The sequence below is a fragment of the Somniosus microcephalus genome, chromosome 24 (genome assembly GCF_052327205.1).
Source record: "Somniosus microcephalus isolate GS21.2 chromosome 24, FLI_Smic_1.0, whole genome shotgun sequence".
In the NCBI taxonomy this organism is placed as follows: Eukaryota; Metazoa; Chordata; class Chondrichthyes; order Squaliformes; family Somniosidae; genus Somniosus; species Somniosus microcephalus.
Window position 1 is genome coordinate 38,862,692 of NC_141010.1, and position 20,121 is coordinate 38,882,812.

The following is a 20,121-nucleotide window of genomic DNA, read 5'->3' on the forward strand; positions in this document are numbered from 1 at the left end:
AAACAGCAAACCAATTAATAACAATTTATGGGGAGTAATCTGTACAGAAAAGTAAACTTTCCATGCATATTTAAAAAGTGCAGCGCTTTGAAAAACAATTCATAAATGTTTGAACAAATGTAAATCAGAATGCAGAAGGCGTCAAAATACACATATTGTAGGAATGTCTAATTCCTATCAAAAGACTGAGGTCGACTCAGGCGATCAATCAACAGATGTTTAATGTAAAACTAACTGAGTTTAACAAACAAATGCACGAGAACTACGCATACAGGTCTAGTCAGTTCGGAGGCTCCACGAGGACTGCCAGGGCGGTCCCGTGGACGGCGTCATGACGTCATCACGTTTTTCCCGCCGTTGGAGGATCATGTGATTAACGGCATGACGTCATCGCGTTTGCCCGCGCTCTGTACATGCAAACAGTATATACAAAGATACAGGTTCAGGCTGTAGCTGACAGATTGTTAAAGGGAATTATGTACAGTTGTTCAGAGTCCATTAGTGGCTCTGCCACAGTATCAGGGTAATCTCACTGATTTAAAAAATTTTAGGTTCAAAATTGGGAACATATATATAAATCCCAGTTTTGAATCTTAAAAGAGGATTTGAGTACAGGAGCAAGGATGTCTTACTCCAGTTGTACAGGGCCTTGGTGAGACCACACCTGGAGTAGTGTGTGCAGTTTTGGTCTCCTTACCTAAGAAAGGATATACTTGCCATAGAGGGAGTGCAGCAAAGGTTCACCAGACTGATTCCTGGGATGGCAGGACTGTCGTATGAGGAGAGATTGGGTCGACTAGGCCTGTATTCACTAGAGTTTAGAAGAATGAAAGGGGATCACATTGAAACTATAAAATTCTGACAGGGCTAGGCAGACTGGATGCAGGGAGGATGTTTCCCCTGGCTGGGGGGTCTAGAACGAGGGGTCACAGTCTCAGGATACGGGGTAGGACATTTAGGACTGAGATGAGGAGACATTTCTTCACTCAGAGGGTGGTGAACCTGTGGAATTCTCTACCACAGAAGGCTGTGGAGGCCAAGTCACTGAATATATTTAAGAAGGAGATAGATAGATTTCTAGACACAAAAGGCATCAAGAGGTATGGGGAGAGTGCGGGAATATGGTATTGAGATAGAGGATCAGTCATAATCATATTGAATGGTAGAGCAGGCTCGAAGGGCCGAATGGCCTACTCCTGCTCCTATTGTTCTATGTTTCTATTTTAAACCTTGTGATCAGTATATATAGCAAAGAATCGTGCAGCACATAAGAAAGCCATTCGGCCCATTATGCCTGTGGCAGCTCTTTGAAAGCTATCCAATTAGTCCTACTCCCTCATTCTTTCTCCATACCCCTGCAAATTTTTCCTTTTTAAGTATTTACCTAATTCCCTTTTGAAAGTTATTGCTTCCACCACCTTTTCAGGCAGTGCATTCCAGGTCATAACAACTCGCTGTGTTATAAAAAAAAACCTCTTTATCTCCCCCTCTGGTTATTTTGCAAAATATCTTAAACCTGTGTCCTGTGGTTACCAACCCTCCTGGCAGCAGAACCAGTTTCTCCCTAACGACTAAATCAAAACCCTTCATAATTTTGAATACCTCTATTAAAAATAAATAGAGACAGATAGAGAGAGAGAGAGATGCAACATAAACATTTTTTGTAAAATTTCTGCTCATCATAATGCTGGAGAATGGAACACTTCCCATTTCATGATCAAGCATCAAGCATTCCCAGGCCAAGGGAAAGGCAACTTGTGTAATGGATTTGGGCAGTCTCAATCCAATTGTATATAAGACATATATAGATGAAGAAGGCCATTCCGTGCATCCATCTAAGAAAACCTACAATCCTTCATCACAGATTCCAACTGTCTCTTAAATATTTGACTCCCAAGGCTTTTGTTTCCACGACCCGTGTTAATCAATGCTTGAAGAAAAAATTCCTGACATTTGTCCTGAATTTGTCTTTGGTTTACACCTGTATCCCTTGTCCTGTTTTCTTGGGATATCCTGAACTAGAATTCTGGAATTACCTTTTCCAGATAATCTCTAGTTAGCATAAGGGCAGCTGCACAAAGGCGCTCTCTAAATTAAAATATGTATTGACATTGATGGTTTTCAGTTGTGAGTTGTTTTCTAATTTGGAGCAGTTTTGTTTGTAAATTGCCCTCCAATTTTCCTCCAGCTGTAAGCACTGCCTGTTTTTGGGCAATGGTTCAATGGGTGCCTTGTCCAAGTGGCCATCCTTTATTGTTGAGTTAGCTGATCCTAGCTGGAGCACTGGTAGGGGCATTACAGTTGTCCTTGGCACTCCAGGGCCAGGAAAGAAAATCAGCTCGGGATACTGTCCTGATCACCGGTAACTCCTGGTGAAAGCTGCACGAGGAGATGTCGGCTGAGGGCAGATTTTGGCTTGGTGGTGATGCCTCAATGGTCAAATAGCCTGCCAAAGCTTACTGTCTAGGCTACTCTTGGGTGAGGTGCTTCAGGGCTGCTTGCGCCTGTTTTTCCTGTACTGTAGCACGAGTCAGCACCTTCAGGAGAGGAAGTGGAGGAATAAAATGCAAATATTAAAGATATTAAAAGTCAAACTTAAGATTTTTGGATAATTGGTAAACTGGAACAATTAGGTCACCTACTTAAGTGTGACATTATTCAGCTCACTGCAACCACTTACTTGGAATATGTCTTGTAACAACAGGGAGTTCAAAAGAATAAAGAGCAGAGGTCCCATGAGAGGATATTACCTGCACCTGGTTATAAAATATTAATTGATGTCAGCAAGTTATACACAGAACAATTAAAGTCTGCTGTTTGAGGACCTGGGTTAGAAGTTCAATAGCAATCTGAAAGATATATTCCATGACAAATTGAGGGATCATACCAGCATCACTGCCTGCCATTAGTTGGCGTGACAGCCATTTTAGACACAACATTTTTAGCATTAAAACCATAAAGCACCACTAAGTGTCTTAGCAAACAAGTGCTGTATGGTAATGGAGATATTGCCTTCCTTTCTTGCAGTTTGGTTCCTAAACTTTGCTCCTAAAAGTCCTCATTTTTTCCCAGCTGTGGCTCAGTTGGTCGCACTCACGCCTCTGAGTCAGAAGGTTGTGGGTTGAAGCTCCACTCCAAGGACTTGAGCACAAAATCTAGGCTGATACTCCAGTGCAGTACTGAGGGAGTGCTGCACTGCCGTCTTTCGGATGAGACGTTAAACCGAGGGCCCGTCTGCTCTCTCAGCACGTAAAAGATTCCATGGTACTATTCGAAGATGAGCAGGGGAGTTCTCCTGATGCCCTGGCCAATATCTTTCCCTCAACCAACACCTAAAATGAGATTATCTGGTCATCATCACATTGCTGTTTGTGGGATCTTGCTGTGCACAACTTGGCTGCCGCCCTTCCTACGTTACAACAGTGACTACACTTCAAAAGTACTTAATTGGCTGTAAAGTGCTTTGGGACGTCCTGAGGTCGTGAAAAGCAATACAAGTCTTTCTTTTTAACAACAGAGAGCCATCATCTATTTGCCGGTAGTGATGGAGGTAAACTCATTTGAATTGTATTCTACTTAACATGTATTGCTGTTAGAACATAGAAGGTGGATTGTGAATAGGAGCATCAGTATTACATAGAATGTATGGCACAGAAACAGGCCATTCGGCCTAATTGGTCCATGCCAGTGTTTATGCTCCACACGAGCCTTCTCCCATCCTACTTCATCTCACCCTATCAACATATCCTTCCAGCCCGTTCTCCCTCGTGTGTTTGTCTAACTCCCCCTTAAATGCACCTATGCTATGAGTTCTGATCATAATCTCCCAGCTGCCAGCAGCAAATTCAATACAGACTGCCGATCGAACCGGGGACCCTCATGGGACCCTGCATGGCTCAGAGCCACGCCCGGCTGCGAATTTATCGACAACAAAGACTTTTTTTTAATACAAAACTAAAATGTACAACAAAAAGAACACATTGCAAACTGGAGCAGACAATATGGCGGTGAAATTCTTCTTGGGCAATAGCTCAAAAGGAGTGATAGCAAACCAACATCCCGTTTTACCCCGCAACGTTCCACAGTGGAAAAGTATCCCCGATTTTCTTTGCTCCACCATTGGTGGCCGTGCCTTCAGCTGTCTGGACCCTAAGCTCTGGAATTCCTTCCCTAAACCTCTCCACCTCTCTCTCCTCCTTTAAGACGCTCCTTAAAACCTACTTCTTTGACCAAGCTTTTGGTCATCTGCCCTAATATCTCTATGTGGCTCAGTGTCAAATTTTGTTTGATAACATTCCTGTGAAGCATCTTGGGATGTTTTACTACGTTAAAGATGCTATATAAATGCAAGTTGTTGTTGTTGTAAACCAGGTGGCATGTAAATACTGCTGACGATTCGCTATTGTTCATTTTGTGCTACTGGCCGAGACCAGTTTCACTCCCTGTATTGTATATTTGTATCCACTTGGAATTTGGTCTCTTATATAGAAATCCTGGTGAAAGTGCACACTGTGTGGGGTAAGAGACAAGTGAGTTACATCCAAAACAAACTCTTTGGGGGCGATTTTGCCAGCCCTGGGGAGGCGGGTTTGGAGGCGGGACTGCCTGGAAAATGGCAGAATCTGGGGGCGGGTACCCATCCCGCCTCCGTGCCATCTTCCCAGGAGGCGGGTACCCGACCTGCGCCGGGTCCCGTCTTCTCGAGGCGGGAAGGGGATTAGTGCCAATTAACTAATTAACAATTAACTGCCTGTTAACAGGTAGTTAACAGGCAGTTTTTTTGAGAATCCTCATTTTGAGCCCTGTAGTGTGGGTTTCCCGATGGCTCCGAACCTCACCAGGGTCAGCGAGGCGGGCCGTCGGTCTGCGGGGGTCGGAGGGGCCGAGATGTCCAGTGTTCAGGTGAGCGATGGGTGCAAGTGTGTAGAGGTAAGTGTGTAAGGTGTGTGTAAAGTGTTTTAATAAGTTTTACTTACCTTTACTTCTTCCTGCAGGCTTCCTCTGTTCAGGTCGCGGGACAGAAAGCAGAATGGCCGCTGAACTGTCAAAAGCTGCAGCCTTCTGCTCTCTGGTCAGGAAGGCGGGCTTAACAAGTTCAATCAAGGGAAAATAGCTTGGGTTGGCAACAAGTCGATGGAGGCGGGACTAAAACCCTACAAGTGGGAGTCCCGCCTCCAAAAGCTCCCCATTGAGAAAATCCAGCCCTCTAGCCCGAGCAGCCTGTGTTAGAATCTTGACTAATCAAATTCAGGTTAGTTATTAGTTGAGTATTAGTTAAACAAAACAACATCAGCAAAATGTTCGCTTGCATAACACTGCACTATGCAAAGTGCATTGAGAGCTTTAGATAGGATAAGGTGCTGTATAAATGCAACCATTATTTATTATACGTTAAAATTGTAAATGTCACAATCGAATAGTAACAATGAACTTCAAGAAGAGTGTAATGTGCTGGGTTACAGGCACCTCTAGGATCAGTGGAACTTAATGAACCCTCTCCATGTTCTCAGTCCACTCCTGTATATACACAGGAATTTTTGCTTGTATTTTTTGATGATTTTCTGGTTCATTTCCCGGCGTGCACATCCTGCTGGCTTATGGTAGGGGTTGTCCAACCTGTCACGCTGGGGCCTGATACAGTCCTGCCGCAACCTGGCAATCCAGCCGTCGAACCCAGGCAACACAGCCCCCATTTCTCCTTATACTTTTTAATCTGAAGGCCCATCCTGTACATTTTCTGCATCTAGAGACCTGTAAAGTGGTAATTTTAGTGCTGTTGCCTCTGTGATGGATAAATCCTATATCAGAACACCAAGATTGGATAGAATCAGCATTTGAGATCTCTGCAAATTAATGGGAACGTGGATTTAACGTTTATATGTGACCACCAACAACCCCTGCCCCGGCTCCATGTTATACATGCAGGAACACCAGCCCACCAAAAGATGGTGGGAGGTGGGACGGAATTTCCTCAGGGCTTCTCCTGCTCCGCCTCCATTATTTTGGTGGACACCCTGGCCGCGATTTTGTGTTCGGTGTTGGGATGGGTGCGTGTCAGCTGGTTTCCGAGTTCCAGTCCCGCCCCCAGCTGCCTCCGCTCCACAGACGTGATTTTCCCTTGATTGACTTTGTTGAGCCTGCCCTGCGGGCTTACTGGCCAATTAACAGGAAGCGGGTTTGATGACACCATTTGATGACGCGTCATCTGCCAGTTTCCTTAAAGGGACCACGCACAATTTTATTTTGACAGTTGATTTCTCAGTGTTTGACGCATTGAGGTGCTGAAAACACTGGCAATCACTGCACAAAGGTAACCTCTTGCACCTAGGCTCTCCACTGACTCCCTCCATAGGCTGGAATAGATGGCAGCTGCAGGTGAGGTGACAGAAGCGATCTGTCACTGGTGAGAGAGGTTCTCCCAATGAGGTGGCACTGGACATATAGTTGGATCTAAAAACTTGTAAGCTAAAGAAATCTGTATATGTTTTAAAAATGCAGTAACCAACATTTTCTTTGCTCTGAAACTCACCATGTGTAACATTGCATCCTTCACGCCACTTCTGCAGCTGTCATCTTTACACACACATTACACCAGACTCACAACACGCCACATTTACCTGGCGTGGTGTCCGGACGTCGGGAAATCCGACCCAGAAGCAGGAAAATCAAAAAACAGGCTGAACACTACTGACAAGTGCCTGTTAATAGGCAGGTAATTTCCTTTAATCTGTTTCCCGCTGCTAGGTGTCGGGTCCATTCGCAAATCGGGGAGCCGACACTTGTGAGGGCTGTTTGGAGGCGGGTTGACGTAGGGTTCAGGACCCACCGTCAATCAATAGGACTTTAACCTCCGACCTGCCTCTCCGAGCGCCGGCAAAATCGCGGCCCCTGTTTATGCACATAAACGGTGTTTCCGCCAAAGTTATAGCGGCAAAGCGGGAGAAGCCCTGAAGAAATTCACCCCCAGTGGGGCTGTGGTTCTTTCCTATCTTCTTCGACACATCTCTGTTTGTTTAGTTGCCCCTCTGTGCTTGGCTGCTTGTTTTATTTACTTTTATACAATGCGCATTTTTTTTCTCTCAAAATTGTGCTGCCGCTTTTCTAAGCTGCATATTGAGCGTGTCAGTCTGAGTTACAGAGAGGTGGAGACTGAGGGCTGCAAAGGGTCTGTGCATTGGGACAGAGATGATTACGTAGAGGTCTGAGAGAGATGCCATGACTAATGTGGCAAAAGAATTCTAAATGTATCACTGGCTACACCGACAAGCAGTTAAATGGCTGTTCAAATGCGATGCCTATTTTTCATGGTGCATGTAAACCCATAATCAGGTGAGTTTTGGTTTTTGTCCTTTTTTCTAGTACATTTTCCAGAGACCATTTTGTAACCTTTTAACCCCCTGTATTTGTTGCACTCTGTTATCCCTTCCTAAATCTGTAACAGAAGTTGACCTCGTATACCTTCACAGTCTCAAAGCTGTGATCATTGTCTGACTCATTTCCTCTTTGGGGGTATAAATAGCATGAACTTACCACATTTTTGAGATATAAATAGTTTATCGAAGGGCAGAGCTCCAGTCCACGTAAACACTGCTGGGCTCCACAGTTCACCCAATGGTGATGAAAAGGCGTATTCTGTGCCAGCCTGTCTGACTCGCACAACGTCCCCCCCCGTCTGTTTGCTTAGCAGCCTTAACCCTCGCTACCTTCAGCACAGACCAAGGATCGAACGTGGGGCCTTTCTTGTCTGTTTGTCTCGGAGGGACTTAGACTAGATTTAAATACAGGGGTGGGGGGAGTGGGGGCAGAGAATTTTCACACCTAAGTCCAGTGTTCCCATTGTCAAAAAGGAACACACAACTTAGGATATGAAGTCCCTTGTGATATTCAGTTGAAATCCAGGAAAGCACTTTAAAATTGAGGGAAGTAATAGTCGGCTGTAGGATTGTCCAAACAACAGCCTGTGGGCCACTTGCAGTCCCCAAGCCCTGGCAATCTGATGCACAAAGCCCAGAGGCTCAGTCCTTTGTGTTCATACTTTTTAATTCGGTGGTTTGTCCTGTTAAATTTGTGGGTCTGGAGGTTTTGAAAGGGTCACTTTTAGCACAAGTGCCTCATTGGTGAATAAATCTTAAGTCAGCAAAATCGGAGAAAATCAGCATTTCAGATATTTGCAAATTAATGGGAAGGTGGGTTTAAACATTATGGGCTGGACTTTCACCCACTACCCTGCCCGAAATTGTAAAAATAGGGTATAATCAGAGTGAGGCCAACCATGGCCTCCCAGCCCTTACCTTAATTTCCTTTCCCCCACTCACACTGGGGCGACCACTTCCCCGCCTGCCGCATATAGCTGGGAGGAGGGGCCCAGGTTCCCGACGTGTTTTCCTGCTGTCCACCCTTGTTACTCTTGCTCCCTGGGACCGTCAGGAGAGGCCTGGCAATAGACCTTGTGGTAGCTGCTGTAAGGCCTCAGTCTCAGCCAAGGCCTGCAGAAACTTCACTTGAATCCTTCTCAGAAGTTACCCTTCAGTGTGCAGTTGGCACTTATTTTAATCAATTACCTCCACACGTACAAAGGCAGTACAATTGTCAATGTAATAATCGGCTTAAAAATAAAACTCATTTTCCGGAATTACAGTGGCACAGTGTTAGCTGGGATCCATTGAACATCGCCTCAAAGAACATTTCCATTTACAAAATTAGAGCAAATTTAGTTTTCAAGGTGCTTTTGACTCTTAATCTTGGGGGGGAATTTTCCCAGCCCTGGGGAGGCGGGTATGGAGGCAGGATGGCCGGGAAAATGGCAGAAACTGGGAGCGGGTACCAACCTCGCTCCCAACCCGCCTCCATGCCATCTTCCCGGGAGGCGGGTCCCCGAGTCACGCAGGTACCCGTCTCCTCAAGGCGGGAAGGGGATTAGAGCCAATTAACTGCCTGTTAACAGGTAGTTAACAGGAAGTTTTGAGGCTTTTCCCCATTTTACGCCTGCAATTGCGGGCTTGCCGATGGCTGCGAACCTGGCCAGGGTCAGCAAGGCGAGCAGTGGGTCTGCGGGGGTGAGAGGAGTCAAAATATCAGCTGTAGAGGTGAGTGATGGGTGCAAGTGTGGACAGGTAAGTATGAGAGGTGAGTGTAAAGTGTTGGAAAAAGTTTCGTTACCTTTGCTTCTTTCTGCAGGCTTCAACCTTTGAGGATCCGGAGGTGCCTCATCTCAACGGCAGAGATGACAGAATGACTGCTGCATTCTCAGATGCAGCAGCCATCTACTTTCTGCTGAGGAGAGAGGTCTTGGTGAACCTTTGTGCAAGGGCTCACCTTAGAATAGAGATTGACAGCTTCTCAAAGCTGTCAAACGCGGACAATTCATCTGTCAAAAAATTTTCGACAGATGAAGCATCATACACTGATGTCATCTGTCACCGGCTTTCCCTTAATTGGCCGGTAGGCCAATCAAGGGAAAATAGCGTGAGTTGGTCAGACGTTGCTGGGGGCGGGACTGAAACCCAGAAACCAGAAGTCCCGCCTCCAGCACGTCTCCATTGAGAAAATCCAGCCCTTTGATGGTGTTAATATAAAGATGTACAACTGCTTGTAATGAATTTGGGAAAATTTCAATCCAATTCTCATTAAGCAAATCTGCATGAACACAATTGTCCATAACTTTACACAAATTGGTTCTCAGTTGGCAATCTTGCTCAAAAGAGGTAGCTGATATGAGAAATGGAGTAGGGGTGGCCTTCTGAGATTTGGGGAAAGGTATCTTTTTGCAGCAAAGTGGAGGGAGCGTTACTCTGTTTCTGGCTTGTGTTTGTGCCAGTTGACCTGGAAGCATTTGATGCCAACACTGGCACCTGGAATTTCCACGGGGGCCTTTCACCGTATCTCTGACGGAAACCCCAGAGGGACGGTGTACACATCCATTTACGCCGTTTCTCCAAAACTTCCGCCCAAGTTACAGCAGCAGATTGAGAAACCCCGGCAGCGATCCTCCTCCTGGAAGTTCCATTCCTCAGCTCCCTGTGTACACAAGAAAAAAGCACGGCTCTGCTCATCATTGAAAATGTATTCATTTTCCAGCGTGGCAGTCAAATTAAGGGGCTTCTCCCACTCAATCAGCTGTAGAAGAGCTGCAGAAGCCCTTGGAGAAAAATGGCATAAAATGCTGTTGCCGTGGTTCCTCCGCCGGTTACAGCAGACAAGCGGGAGAATCGCCGTAGGCATTTCACCCCCTCAGTGACTCTCAACGGGTTGACGGGACAGAAGCCTCTTTCTGCTATAATACAATTTTTGTGACGACTTGGGGGAACACAACTGCTCTCTGTGTTGATATTGGAGATGCAACGCACCACCAATGTGAGACGATTAGCTTCGCTTCACTTCCCCACAGGCTTACCGCTGGGAGTTGCTAGCAGCAGCCTGCTTGTTTGAATTTGCGATTAAATTGGCAGTTTCAGATTCCCTGCCCTTGAGAGGCTGGCTCCCCAGGGCACAGGACGTTTGAAGAAGCTTGATTTTGATGTGCGAGTTTCTCTGCCCGTGAAGTAGCCTCGCTTGTCAGCACCATTGGCTCTGACTGTCCATGCCAGCTTCAGTCCTGCTCCCTCAGTGTTTCACTGTCGGTCAACGCCATTGATGTTTTGAGAATGTTTCCACCTGTGAATTACAGCTGTCAGCTCACTCATTGGGTAATTTGTCTTACTAGGTTACTAAATAGAAAGTGCAACTAATAATATGTAAAATAAATTGTCATTATTCGCTGTAAGATGAATCATGATAGCTCAGGTTGCAGGAGACACTCCATGTGCTGTGGCCTGAGCATTCCCTCATGGTGTTAAAGCTGAGGTTTCCTGAGCAGGTTTTGCCAGGAACTGAATCTGCTCCCAACTCCCCAAACCGAGAAGCGATTTGCCCCTTTTACCAATTTCCTCCCCGTCCCCTCCTGTAAGACCCTCCTTAAGACCTAACTCTTTGACAAAGCTTTTAGTCACATGTCCTAATATCTCCTTCTTTGACTCGGTGCAAATATACGTCTGATTACGCTCCTGTGAAGCGCCTTGGGGCATTTTCCTACATTAAAGGCGCTATATAAATGCAAGTTGTTGTTGTCAACAGATAAAAAAGGACACATTTTGAGTATTGACCCTGTTAAAAGGAGAAGTACAATCTAGGGTTGAGAACTTTTAGGTCAAATGCTTTCCCAATACCCTTGTTAAAAATATATAGAATTCTAAAATTATTTGTGATTTTAATTTTTTTTAAATTTCCTACCCTAATGTAGCCCTGCCATTAGGTCTACGTACTTCCTGCTGGGCTGACTCAGTGATGCCATGAACAGGCAAGGCCATTAACATCCCAGAGCAGCTCTATTCATTGTTATAGTATTTCAACTTTGGACTGGCTTAGAAGCCAATCCAGAATCACCTGACCAGTGAGCTGACTCAAGGTCACCTGACGTGAGGGGCAACATCCCACCAGTGTTACTGGGATCCACATTCGCAGACCCATAAAAGTGAACAGAATCGCTCCAGAATTAGAGCATTTACTCCACAGCAACAAGAGAAGCAGATTCAAATTGGCAAGTATCTGCCGAGATAGGAATTCAACCTTTTTAAAAAAAAAAATTAGACATTAGGGAAGGACTTTGAAGAAAATATCCCCCACTACTTTAATAGAACATTATTAGCTTTGAAAAAAATTGGTTGGAAACAATACACAAATACAGCCATTTTGAAGGGGAAAGTCATAAAAGGCTCTTGTAGAAACTGTACCAAATATCCAATTCGGAAACTTGCACTATTGTACCAGAGCAGTGCCACTTTTTAAATTAAACTTATTTGTTTCCCTCCTTTCAGATTGCAGTGAAGGTTCCCAGAAGGTCCCACGAAGTGTGGGCTTTATTGGTGGATTTCCAGGGTTATGCCGATGCCCCAGAATGGAGCTGAGGAACCTGCTCCTGCGGCACTCTGTCGCTATGTGGCTGCTTTTACAAAGCTTTGTTCTGATGACCTTTTGCTTTAATTCGGCGACAACATGCCCGAAAGGCTGTTACTGTGCAGACCTAGACAGGAAATTAACTGTCCGCTGCAGTGACATGCACCTGAAAGAGGTCCCCAAGGGCATTCCAAATAACACTAGGAAGCTGTACCTTGATTCCAATCAAATAACTTTTATTCCACATGATGTCTTCAAAGATCTGCGTGACTTGGAGGAACTGGATTTGTCCAATAATGCCATTCAGCTCTTGGAGACGGGAGCATTCCGAGGCCTGAATGAAAGTTTGAAGATTCTGAACCTCTCGCACAATAAACTTGAGACTGTGAACAAAGAAGTGTTCAGCAAATTGAAAGCAGGTATAAAACTTTCGGACAATCCCTGGTTCTGCGATTGCAGTCTGCAGGAAATGATTAAAACGGTTACTGTTAAATTTGTGTCGTCCAATGACATCATTTGCGCAACTGCTAATCCAGAGGAGCACGCAAAGAAATCTTTCCTGGAGGTTGCACACCAAGTGAACTTCTGTAACATTCCCAAAAAGACAACCGATATTGCCATGCTGATCACCATGTTTGGCTGGTTCACCATGGTAATCTCCTACTTGGTGTACTACGTGAGGCAAAATCAAGAAGATACAAGACGGCACCTTGAGTACTTGAAGTCACTGCCCAACAAGCAGAGGAAGTCAGAGGCCTCCTCCACGATTAGCACGGTGGTGTAACGCAACACTTCGAAAGGTGAATTCTTGGGGTGGGGGTGGGGTTGTGAAAAAGGAAAAACACAAATCCACTGGTTCAAGATCTGTGATGCTGTAAAGATTGAACTGGGACAGTCAACCAGTGGACCGCAACTCTGGCCCTTGCCCTCACCCACAAAACTTTCATGCTTAAAAATGGGTTGCCAAATGTAAAATATCCATTGGGTATACTAATGTTCTGCTCAGTATTGTACTCAGATTCAGAGGTCACAGTCTAGTGTACCTGATGTATGAACAATACTGTTGATGCCTTATGCTCTTGAAAACTGAGAAATGAATAAGGAATGAGCCAGCAACAGGAAGAGAGTACGGTTGTGATTCAATGTGTTCTGAAGGACTATTCTTCCATTTAAATTGGCCCAGGTTTAGCTCTATCTTAGTCTCTGTCTTTCTCTCTCTCTCTCTCTCTCTTTTTCTCTTTCTTTCTTTCTTTCTCTCTCTCTGCTATTAAGCATCATAAGTTTTAGTGGTCTGTATCCAGCTCACATAAAGCCACAATGTTTTAGACAGTTGTAAACCTAATAAATGAGGGAGTGAAACAAGGAGAATATGTCTTCCTGATGCAATCAGAGGTACTTGTTTGAGATTGAGGTGGGTTACTATATGGAACCCTATGTTGCATCAATCTAGAAATGGTTAGAAATATCAACAAATGGAATTTTAAAAGTATTTCCTGTTACAACACAAAAAGAGTTGGTTGAATACCATGGACCACTAGCTAACATGTAGAGTATCTAAAGTGATAGAAGTAATCAGGCATGGCTTGTGTATGAAGCTTATACTAGCAACCTTATGGGATACGGTAGCATAGTGGTTCTGGTACTTGGACTAATTATCTGGAGATATGAGTTCAAATCCCACCATAGCAACTGGGGAATTTAAACTCAGTTAATTAAATAAATCTGGAATAGTAAAGCTAGTATCAGTAATGGTGAACATGAAACTACTGGATTGTTGTAAAAACCCACTACTGTCCTTTAGGAAAGGAAATATGTGACTCCAGACCCACAGCAACTCTTAACTGTCCTCTGAAATGGCCCTGCAAGCCACTCAGTTGTATAAGGCAGATCACCACCACCTTCTTGAGGGCAATTAGGAATGGGCAATAAATGCTGGCCTTGCCAACAATGCTCACATCCTGTGAATTAATTTAAAAAAAACCTGTGATGTGGAAAGGTGATACAGGAAAAGAGAAGTCACGGATCCAGCCATCCATCTTAGACTTGCTCAGGGAAGTGCAGCAGTGGGCCCAGTACCACATCTGGAGTTTGTTTGTAATTGGTGTTTTGCTTTGCTAATTGGGTTTAGCTCATTCATTTAATGAGCTATGACGACTGAACACTGGTTAGAATTGAGCTGCTTACCCACTAATCAATAACATTGGAATGTTTTTACTACTCTGCTGGTTAGAGGGAAAGCTCCAATGCCAGGGTTTAAGCTGGAAAGCAATGGATTTTACAAATCGGCTTTGAAAAGAATGAGCCAAACCAGCATCCTTTGAGACCAAAGACACCAATCCCTTCCATTAACGGATTGAATTGACACTTCACAAATGCAGAATGAAAGATTAAACCCAGCCAAAGCAGCTGCATGTCGTTTGGCCTTCTCGCTCGTCTAGCTTGGTAAGACTCCACTTGCCAGAACAGTATCATTTCAACTCTTCAACCTGCTTTCAAACTCAAGATTAAAGGTAGTATGACAAGGTGCTGGGTTTCTTACATTACAACAGTGACGACACTTCAAAGATGTACTTCATTAGCAGTAAAGCACTTTGGGGCGTTCCCAGGTTGTGGAAGGCGTGATATAAGTTCTTTCTTCTTTCTTTCATATTTGGGAACCGGACTGAGATAGTCCAATCAACCCAAATGCCTGCATTTAGCTCTAAGTAGTACTAATATTTCCATCCTTACTGTATCATTTATAAGGACATACAAGAAAATACAGCTATGACAATTTCTCAATAGAATACCATATAAATTATTCATACAGTTGAGACCTTCCCCCTCAGCACCTCACAAAGTAACACATTGGTGTCACATTGAAGGAGACCAACATGTTCAGATTATATTTTTCAACTTATGTAATACTAATTGCCTAATTAATAAAGATTAAAAATATTTCATTATTTGAGTTATCATTTTACATTTTATTAGCTTTTCATTAAAAATCATTTTCATTAAATAAATTCTGTTGCGAGTCTCTTTAAAAAAAAATGTTGGAGATAGAAAGGTTCCACTGACTTCAGTAAGGCTCGTCTTCTGAGGCAGGAGTCAAGTTACTGAAGTCAAAATTTAACCAAAGTATAACCGGTGAAAGCCCCTTTAATTCAATGAAGCCTTAGCTCACCATTACTGAGTTCCACCCATAACGGATCTCTGCCCAAGGCATGACTCTTGCCCACAAATATTTCCAGTAATGACTCATCTACTGTAAAGTTCATGCACCAATTGCCGTTGATGATCAGCTCCTGTCCACACAAATCTCTCACCCAGTATTGGTAATAGGGCTTCTTCCCAGCAATAGGTTCAGCATGGTAGCAAGGAGAAAAATATTTTGAATTTCATTGGATCCACTCAAATGTACCTTAATAATGATCTCAGGATTGATTCATTAACGATGAGAAGTATCAGGTAAATTCTAAGCTCAGTTGACCTGAGGCAACCACCTGGGCTGCGATTTTGCTGGCGCTCAGAGGGCGGGTTTGGAGGCGGGTCCGCTGTCAAAATCAAAATGATTGACAGTGGGTTGGGAACCCGCTCCGAACCCGCCTCCATATAAGTTTCGAAAGTGTCGGGTCTGCAATTTCAGAACAGGCCCGACACCAAGCAGCGGGGAAGGCATTTAAGATAGTTCAATGCTTGTTAACTACTATTTTGCCAGCCTATTTCTATCTTATCACATTTTTAACGGGGTTCACGTCGTTTGGAGATCACGTCAGGTAAGTAGGTCGGGCTCTCTGTGTTTCCCCATTGCTGTGAATAGGTGACAGCTGCAAAAGTGGTATGAAAGCTACCATTTCACAGCTGGTCACTTTCCAATGTTAGAAGCTTGAGCCTTCAGGACTTGGAAGACACTTTTCAGCTTTATGCAGTTTGGAAGTGTTTGGAGTAAACTCTCTATCCACTGTCACCTCCTTGGAGCAAGCTCTCTCACCATTGACAGATCGCTTCTGTCATCTGAACTTCAGCTGCCATCTATTTCAGCAACATATCAAAAAAATCTCACCTTGGTCCTCTGAATCCCTTCACGATCAGCCCCAATACCAACATCACCAGGCACACCAACATCTCCAACAGCAATACCAACCTTCTCCGCAATCACCTGATGCTGCACGGGACACAGGGCATCAGCACCCGACAACATTGCTGCCCGGGAGGCCAGCGATGGCATCACCATGGCCAGATTTACTTCACTTGACGTGGTTAACCCTGGCTGCCGCATGATGCGCCAGGTTGACACCACCCCACACTAGCACCATAAAGCATCCTTACAATGTCCAAGCCATTCCTTTCACACTCATCACAATTGGGGATGTGGGGGGGGGGTTATGTCTCAACATACACTGGAACTCACTAAGATACTTCTAAAGGTGAGCACAGATCTGTCCAATAAGGTAAAGTGTTGAAAGTATAGATGTCAAACATTAAAATCTATATTTTCAAGACATTAACAGAAACTTCACATGAACATTGGCTAAACCACCTACACTTGTGTGTTAGTTGGTATGCTTGCAGTAGGGTGAGTGTGGGGGGTGGCTAGTGAGATGGGGAACTGATAATGTAGATAGAGGGGTGGGTGGAGGTGCAAGGTAAGTTAGTGTGAGTAAAGATGTGCAGGAGTAGGGTAGGGAAGGCGGAGTGATGGGGATGTGATGAGTGGCACAGCAGGATGAGGTTGAGTGTGATCTACTGAGATCATTGAAAGGCTTGCGCCACTGCAGCCTGCTCCTCCTGATGACATCCCTGCTTGTGTCCTCCTGTGCAATGTGCAACCAGGCTGCGTTGGTGTCCTGGGGAGGGCTCTTCCGCCCATGGGAACGGAAGAGAACCTCCCTGCGTGCTGTGACTCCCTCCTTAAGCATGTGGAGGGAGTCAATTGCGAGCCTGGGTGCAGCCGTGCACCTTTGTGCAGTGTTTGTCAGTGTTTGCAGCACCTCAATGCTGCGGAACATTGACAGCACAACTGTCAAAATGAATGTGGACATGGCCCCTTTAAGGAAACCGGCTGATGACGCGTCATCAAATGATGTCATCTGATCCGCTTCCTTTTAATTGGCCGGGAAACGTGCAGGGCAGGCTTAACAAGCCCAATCTACGTTAAATCACTTGGAGAGAGCGGGCTGGACCCGCCAACCACCTCGCCCGCCGGCGAAATCGCAGTCCTGAATAATTTTAATGAACCACTTTTCCTCATTTCAAGTCCCCTTTCCCTAATATGGTCACTTTCCCAGTCCCCTTTATCAACTTGGGGGAAGGGTAATCTTACCCACCTAAACTAAGGAATTCTTGACCACCACCAACTGAACTGAATGGAGGCTCATGGCTATTTATCTTAATCTATTTATTCTCTCCTGTGAGTTGAAAGGCCCAGCTTCTGTGAGCACCTTCTCCTAATGTCTAACTCCTTACAGTTTAAGCTGGCCTATTCTATTACAAGTAGCTGCGACTGAAATATTCTGCTTCTAGGAGAATTGGTTTTTCAAGAGATGAAAAGAAAAGCTGTGAATACTGCAAATCTGAATAAAAGCAGTGCTGGAAATGAACAGTTGGCCAATCAGCAGAAAAAACAGGTCAATATTCCAAGCAAAGCCCTTTATCAGAACTTGGGGTACGGTAGTGTAGTGGTTATGTTACTGGACTAGCAATCCAGAGACTGGACTAAGAATCCAGAGAAAATGAGTTAAAATCCCACCATGGCAGATTGAAAATTTGAATTCAATGCAAAAAAAAAAATCTGGAAACTGGTAACAGTAAAAGCGACCAAGATGTTGTCAGATTGTCATAAAAACTCAACAGATTCACTAATGTCCTTTTAGGGAAGGAAACCTGTCATTCTTATCTGGTCTGGCCCAGATGTGATTCCAGTCCCACACTGACGGGGTTGACTCTTAACTCCCTTTGAAGTGGCCCGGCAAGCCACTCAGTGCATTGATACAAAAGCCAAATACTGCGGATGCTGGATATCTGAAATAAAAACATAAAATGCTGGAAAGGCTCAGCATCTGTAGAGAGAGAGATGCATTGAACTGCTTTGGTTCAAGAAGCCCTACCACCGCCTTCTCAGGGCAACTGGGGATGGGCAATAAATGCTGGCCCCGTCAGCAATGCCCACCTCATGAGAATGAATCAAATTAACTTCTGATGAGAAGGCTTATCGTAAGACTTAACCTTATTTTGTAGTCTGCAGTAATGCAAGGGTGCTGCAACTTTTCACATTGCGTTGCTGAGGCCAGGCAGAGGCGAGTTCCACATACCGAACTGTTGACAAGATGTTTGTTGTGAATCTGGATGGTGCGTCTCTGACTGATAGATTGACGCAGTGTTGTGCACCTGTCCTGCCCAGGCTATTCTTTTTATCTTGCAGCTAGAGGAAGCATGCCCGTTAATAAACTAATAAAGATGCAATAGAATTGGAGAGGAAGAAATAATTATTTCATTCACCAATTTCAAATAACACACACAATTAAAAAAAAGACTATACACACAAATGTAACTTAATTGCAATGATGAATGCCAAGTTATGAGTTTACATAGGTTAAAGAACAATAACTCAACATCAGTTCCAGCCAAAAATGGGCATTGATGAAACAAATCCCTCGGTGAACGCACACGTTCTCATTTATTAGTGCCGACCTATGTTTGCAGCTGTCTCACAGAAGGTGCCAATTTTCCAACAACAAGATTCTGATGTCTCTGGATTTTGGAGTTGAATGATCTAAATGCAAGGGGGCAAGGAACTTAGAACTCCATGGTAGATGCATCACTTTTGGAGCCCAAACTCTCCAAAACTGCATGGAATGGGGCATTCAGTGACATTGCACATTGTCTCAAAGTTTACTGGTAAAGGCTAATGGATCAGAGATGAGCTGCAAGGCTAAAGAACTGATTGTACGATGGGAACCCAACACTGCGGGAAGGAATCTAAGTAATCAATCAAGTCATCCTGCTCTCAACAGTTTTAGAAGGTATTGCTCACTAGTTCCTCGGTGCCATTTGCTAGCAGATTGCACTAGAACATCATAGAACAGCAGCAAAGGGGCTTCAGGTGGTGTCTGTATGTGCAACATTAAGTCACTCTCTGTTCAGCTAAAAAAAAAAGCACAATGTAACACAGGAATTACTAGCATTTTCCAAGTGCCTGAGAAAACCAATCTGTTTCTTAAATTGATTTTTAAGCTCTTACTGTTGCATTCAAATACCATTGTCTTTTTGAAGCGGTATGTTTTAGTTGGTCTGTGTAGGCTGCATGTTACATCCGTGACTTATGTTTTTTTTGTCTGATCTACATGTACATGTTATGGACTATCTGAAATCAATTTGAACAGACGTACTAATGTAGAGATAGGGTAGCTAGTTTAGAAGAGGTTTCAAGTGGGCTCTTTGTTTATACATTTTTATATGAAGAGCCTGTTGTTAAGAATGTCTGAAACGAACAAAAGTGGAGGCAGACCTTGTCTGCCTTCAGCCATCTCTGATATTCCTAAACTGACCGCATTCTCAGCAGCAACATTGGATTTTGTAAACTTCAATTTCTGACTTGCAGGCTTGGAATTCTGTCCATCACAGGGTCTTTACATTAAAACGATATGGGATTTAAGTTGCAGTGTTTGTATTTTCTGTGAGGTCCTTCACCTGCAAAATAATAAAATAATGATTGTCTCCTCCACTTTGAAGTTCTGGAATTATTTTATTCTGCAACGGTATTGCTACGTTCTGTGTGTAATCCTGTATTCCCATGTTATTGCAATAATCCATAGTGCTGGTTATGGCTTTCCTTTTAAATCAGGCTGAGTTCAAAGCTAATGGGCTAATTGGCTCAGTTATGACGATATTCAGTTGGTCTACAATTAGATAGAAAATCACTGGAAAATGGAACACTGCAAGCACAAAAAGAGTGAGCATGAATTAACTTCCTCAGAACGTAAGTTCAAAGTATTTGATCAATTGAAAAATGGGATAAAAGTATTGTAGACCTCATCAGACTCTTTGATATGCTGTAATCTCCAAAGTATAGCCGATTTCTTATGGATCCTGTAATAATAGAGAATCATCACAAAACAAATCCTTAGAAACTCCGATCATTCTCAAGGACAGCTATAAAAGAATATTGAATTGAGAATCTGATATGAGCTGCGAGTATTCTGTTTCTTC

The 20,121-nt window shown here is 44.0% G+C and overlaps 1 protein-coding gene across 3 annotated transcripts in view; it reads left to right on the forward strand.

Moving 5' to 3' along the window:
• lrrc3ca (leucine rich repeat containing 3Ca) overlaps positions 1–19,634 on the forward strand; it is a 74,553-nt gene extending 54,919 nt beyond the window's left edge. The window contains exons 2-4 of one of the 3 annotated variants that reach the window (XM_085966534.1): positions 4,995–5,251; positions 6,567–6,712; positions 11,853–19,634. In XM_085966534.1, coding sequence (XP_085822660.1) covers positions 11,933–12,715 — 783 coding nt within the window. In that variant the 5' untranslated portion in view covers positions 4,995–5,251; positions 6,567–6,712; positions 11,853–11,932 and the 3' untranslated portion in view covers positions 12,716–19,634. The remainder of the gene's footprint in view (positions 1–4,994; positions 5,252–6,566; positions 6,713–11,852) is intronic. The other 2 variants (XM_085966537.1, XM_085966536.1) reach the window with 2 other exon arrangements.
• Positions 19,635–20,121: the final 487 nt, after the last annotated feature.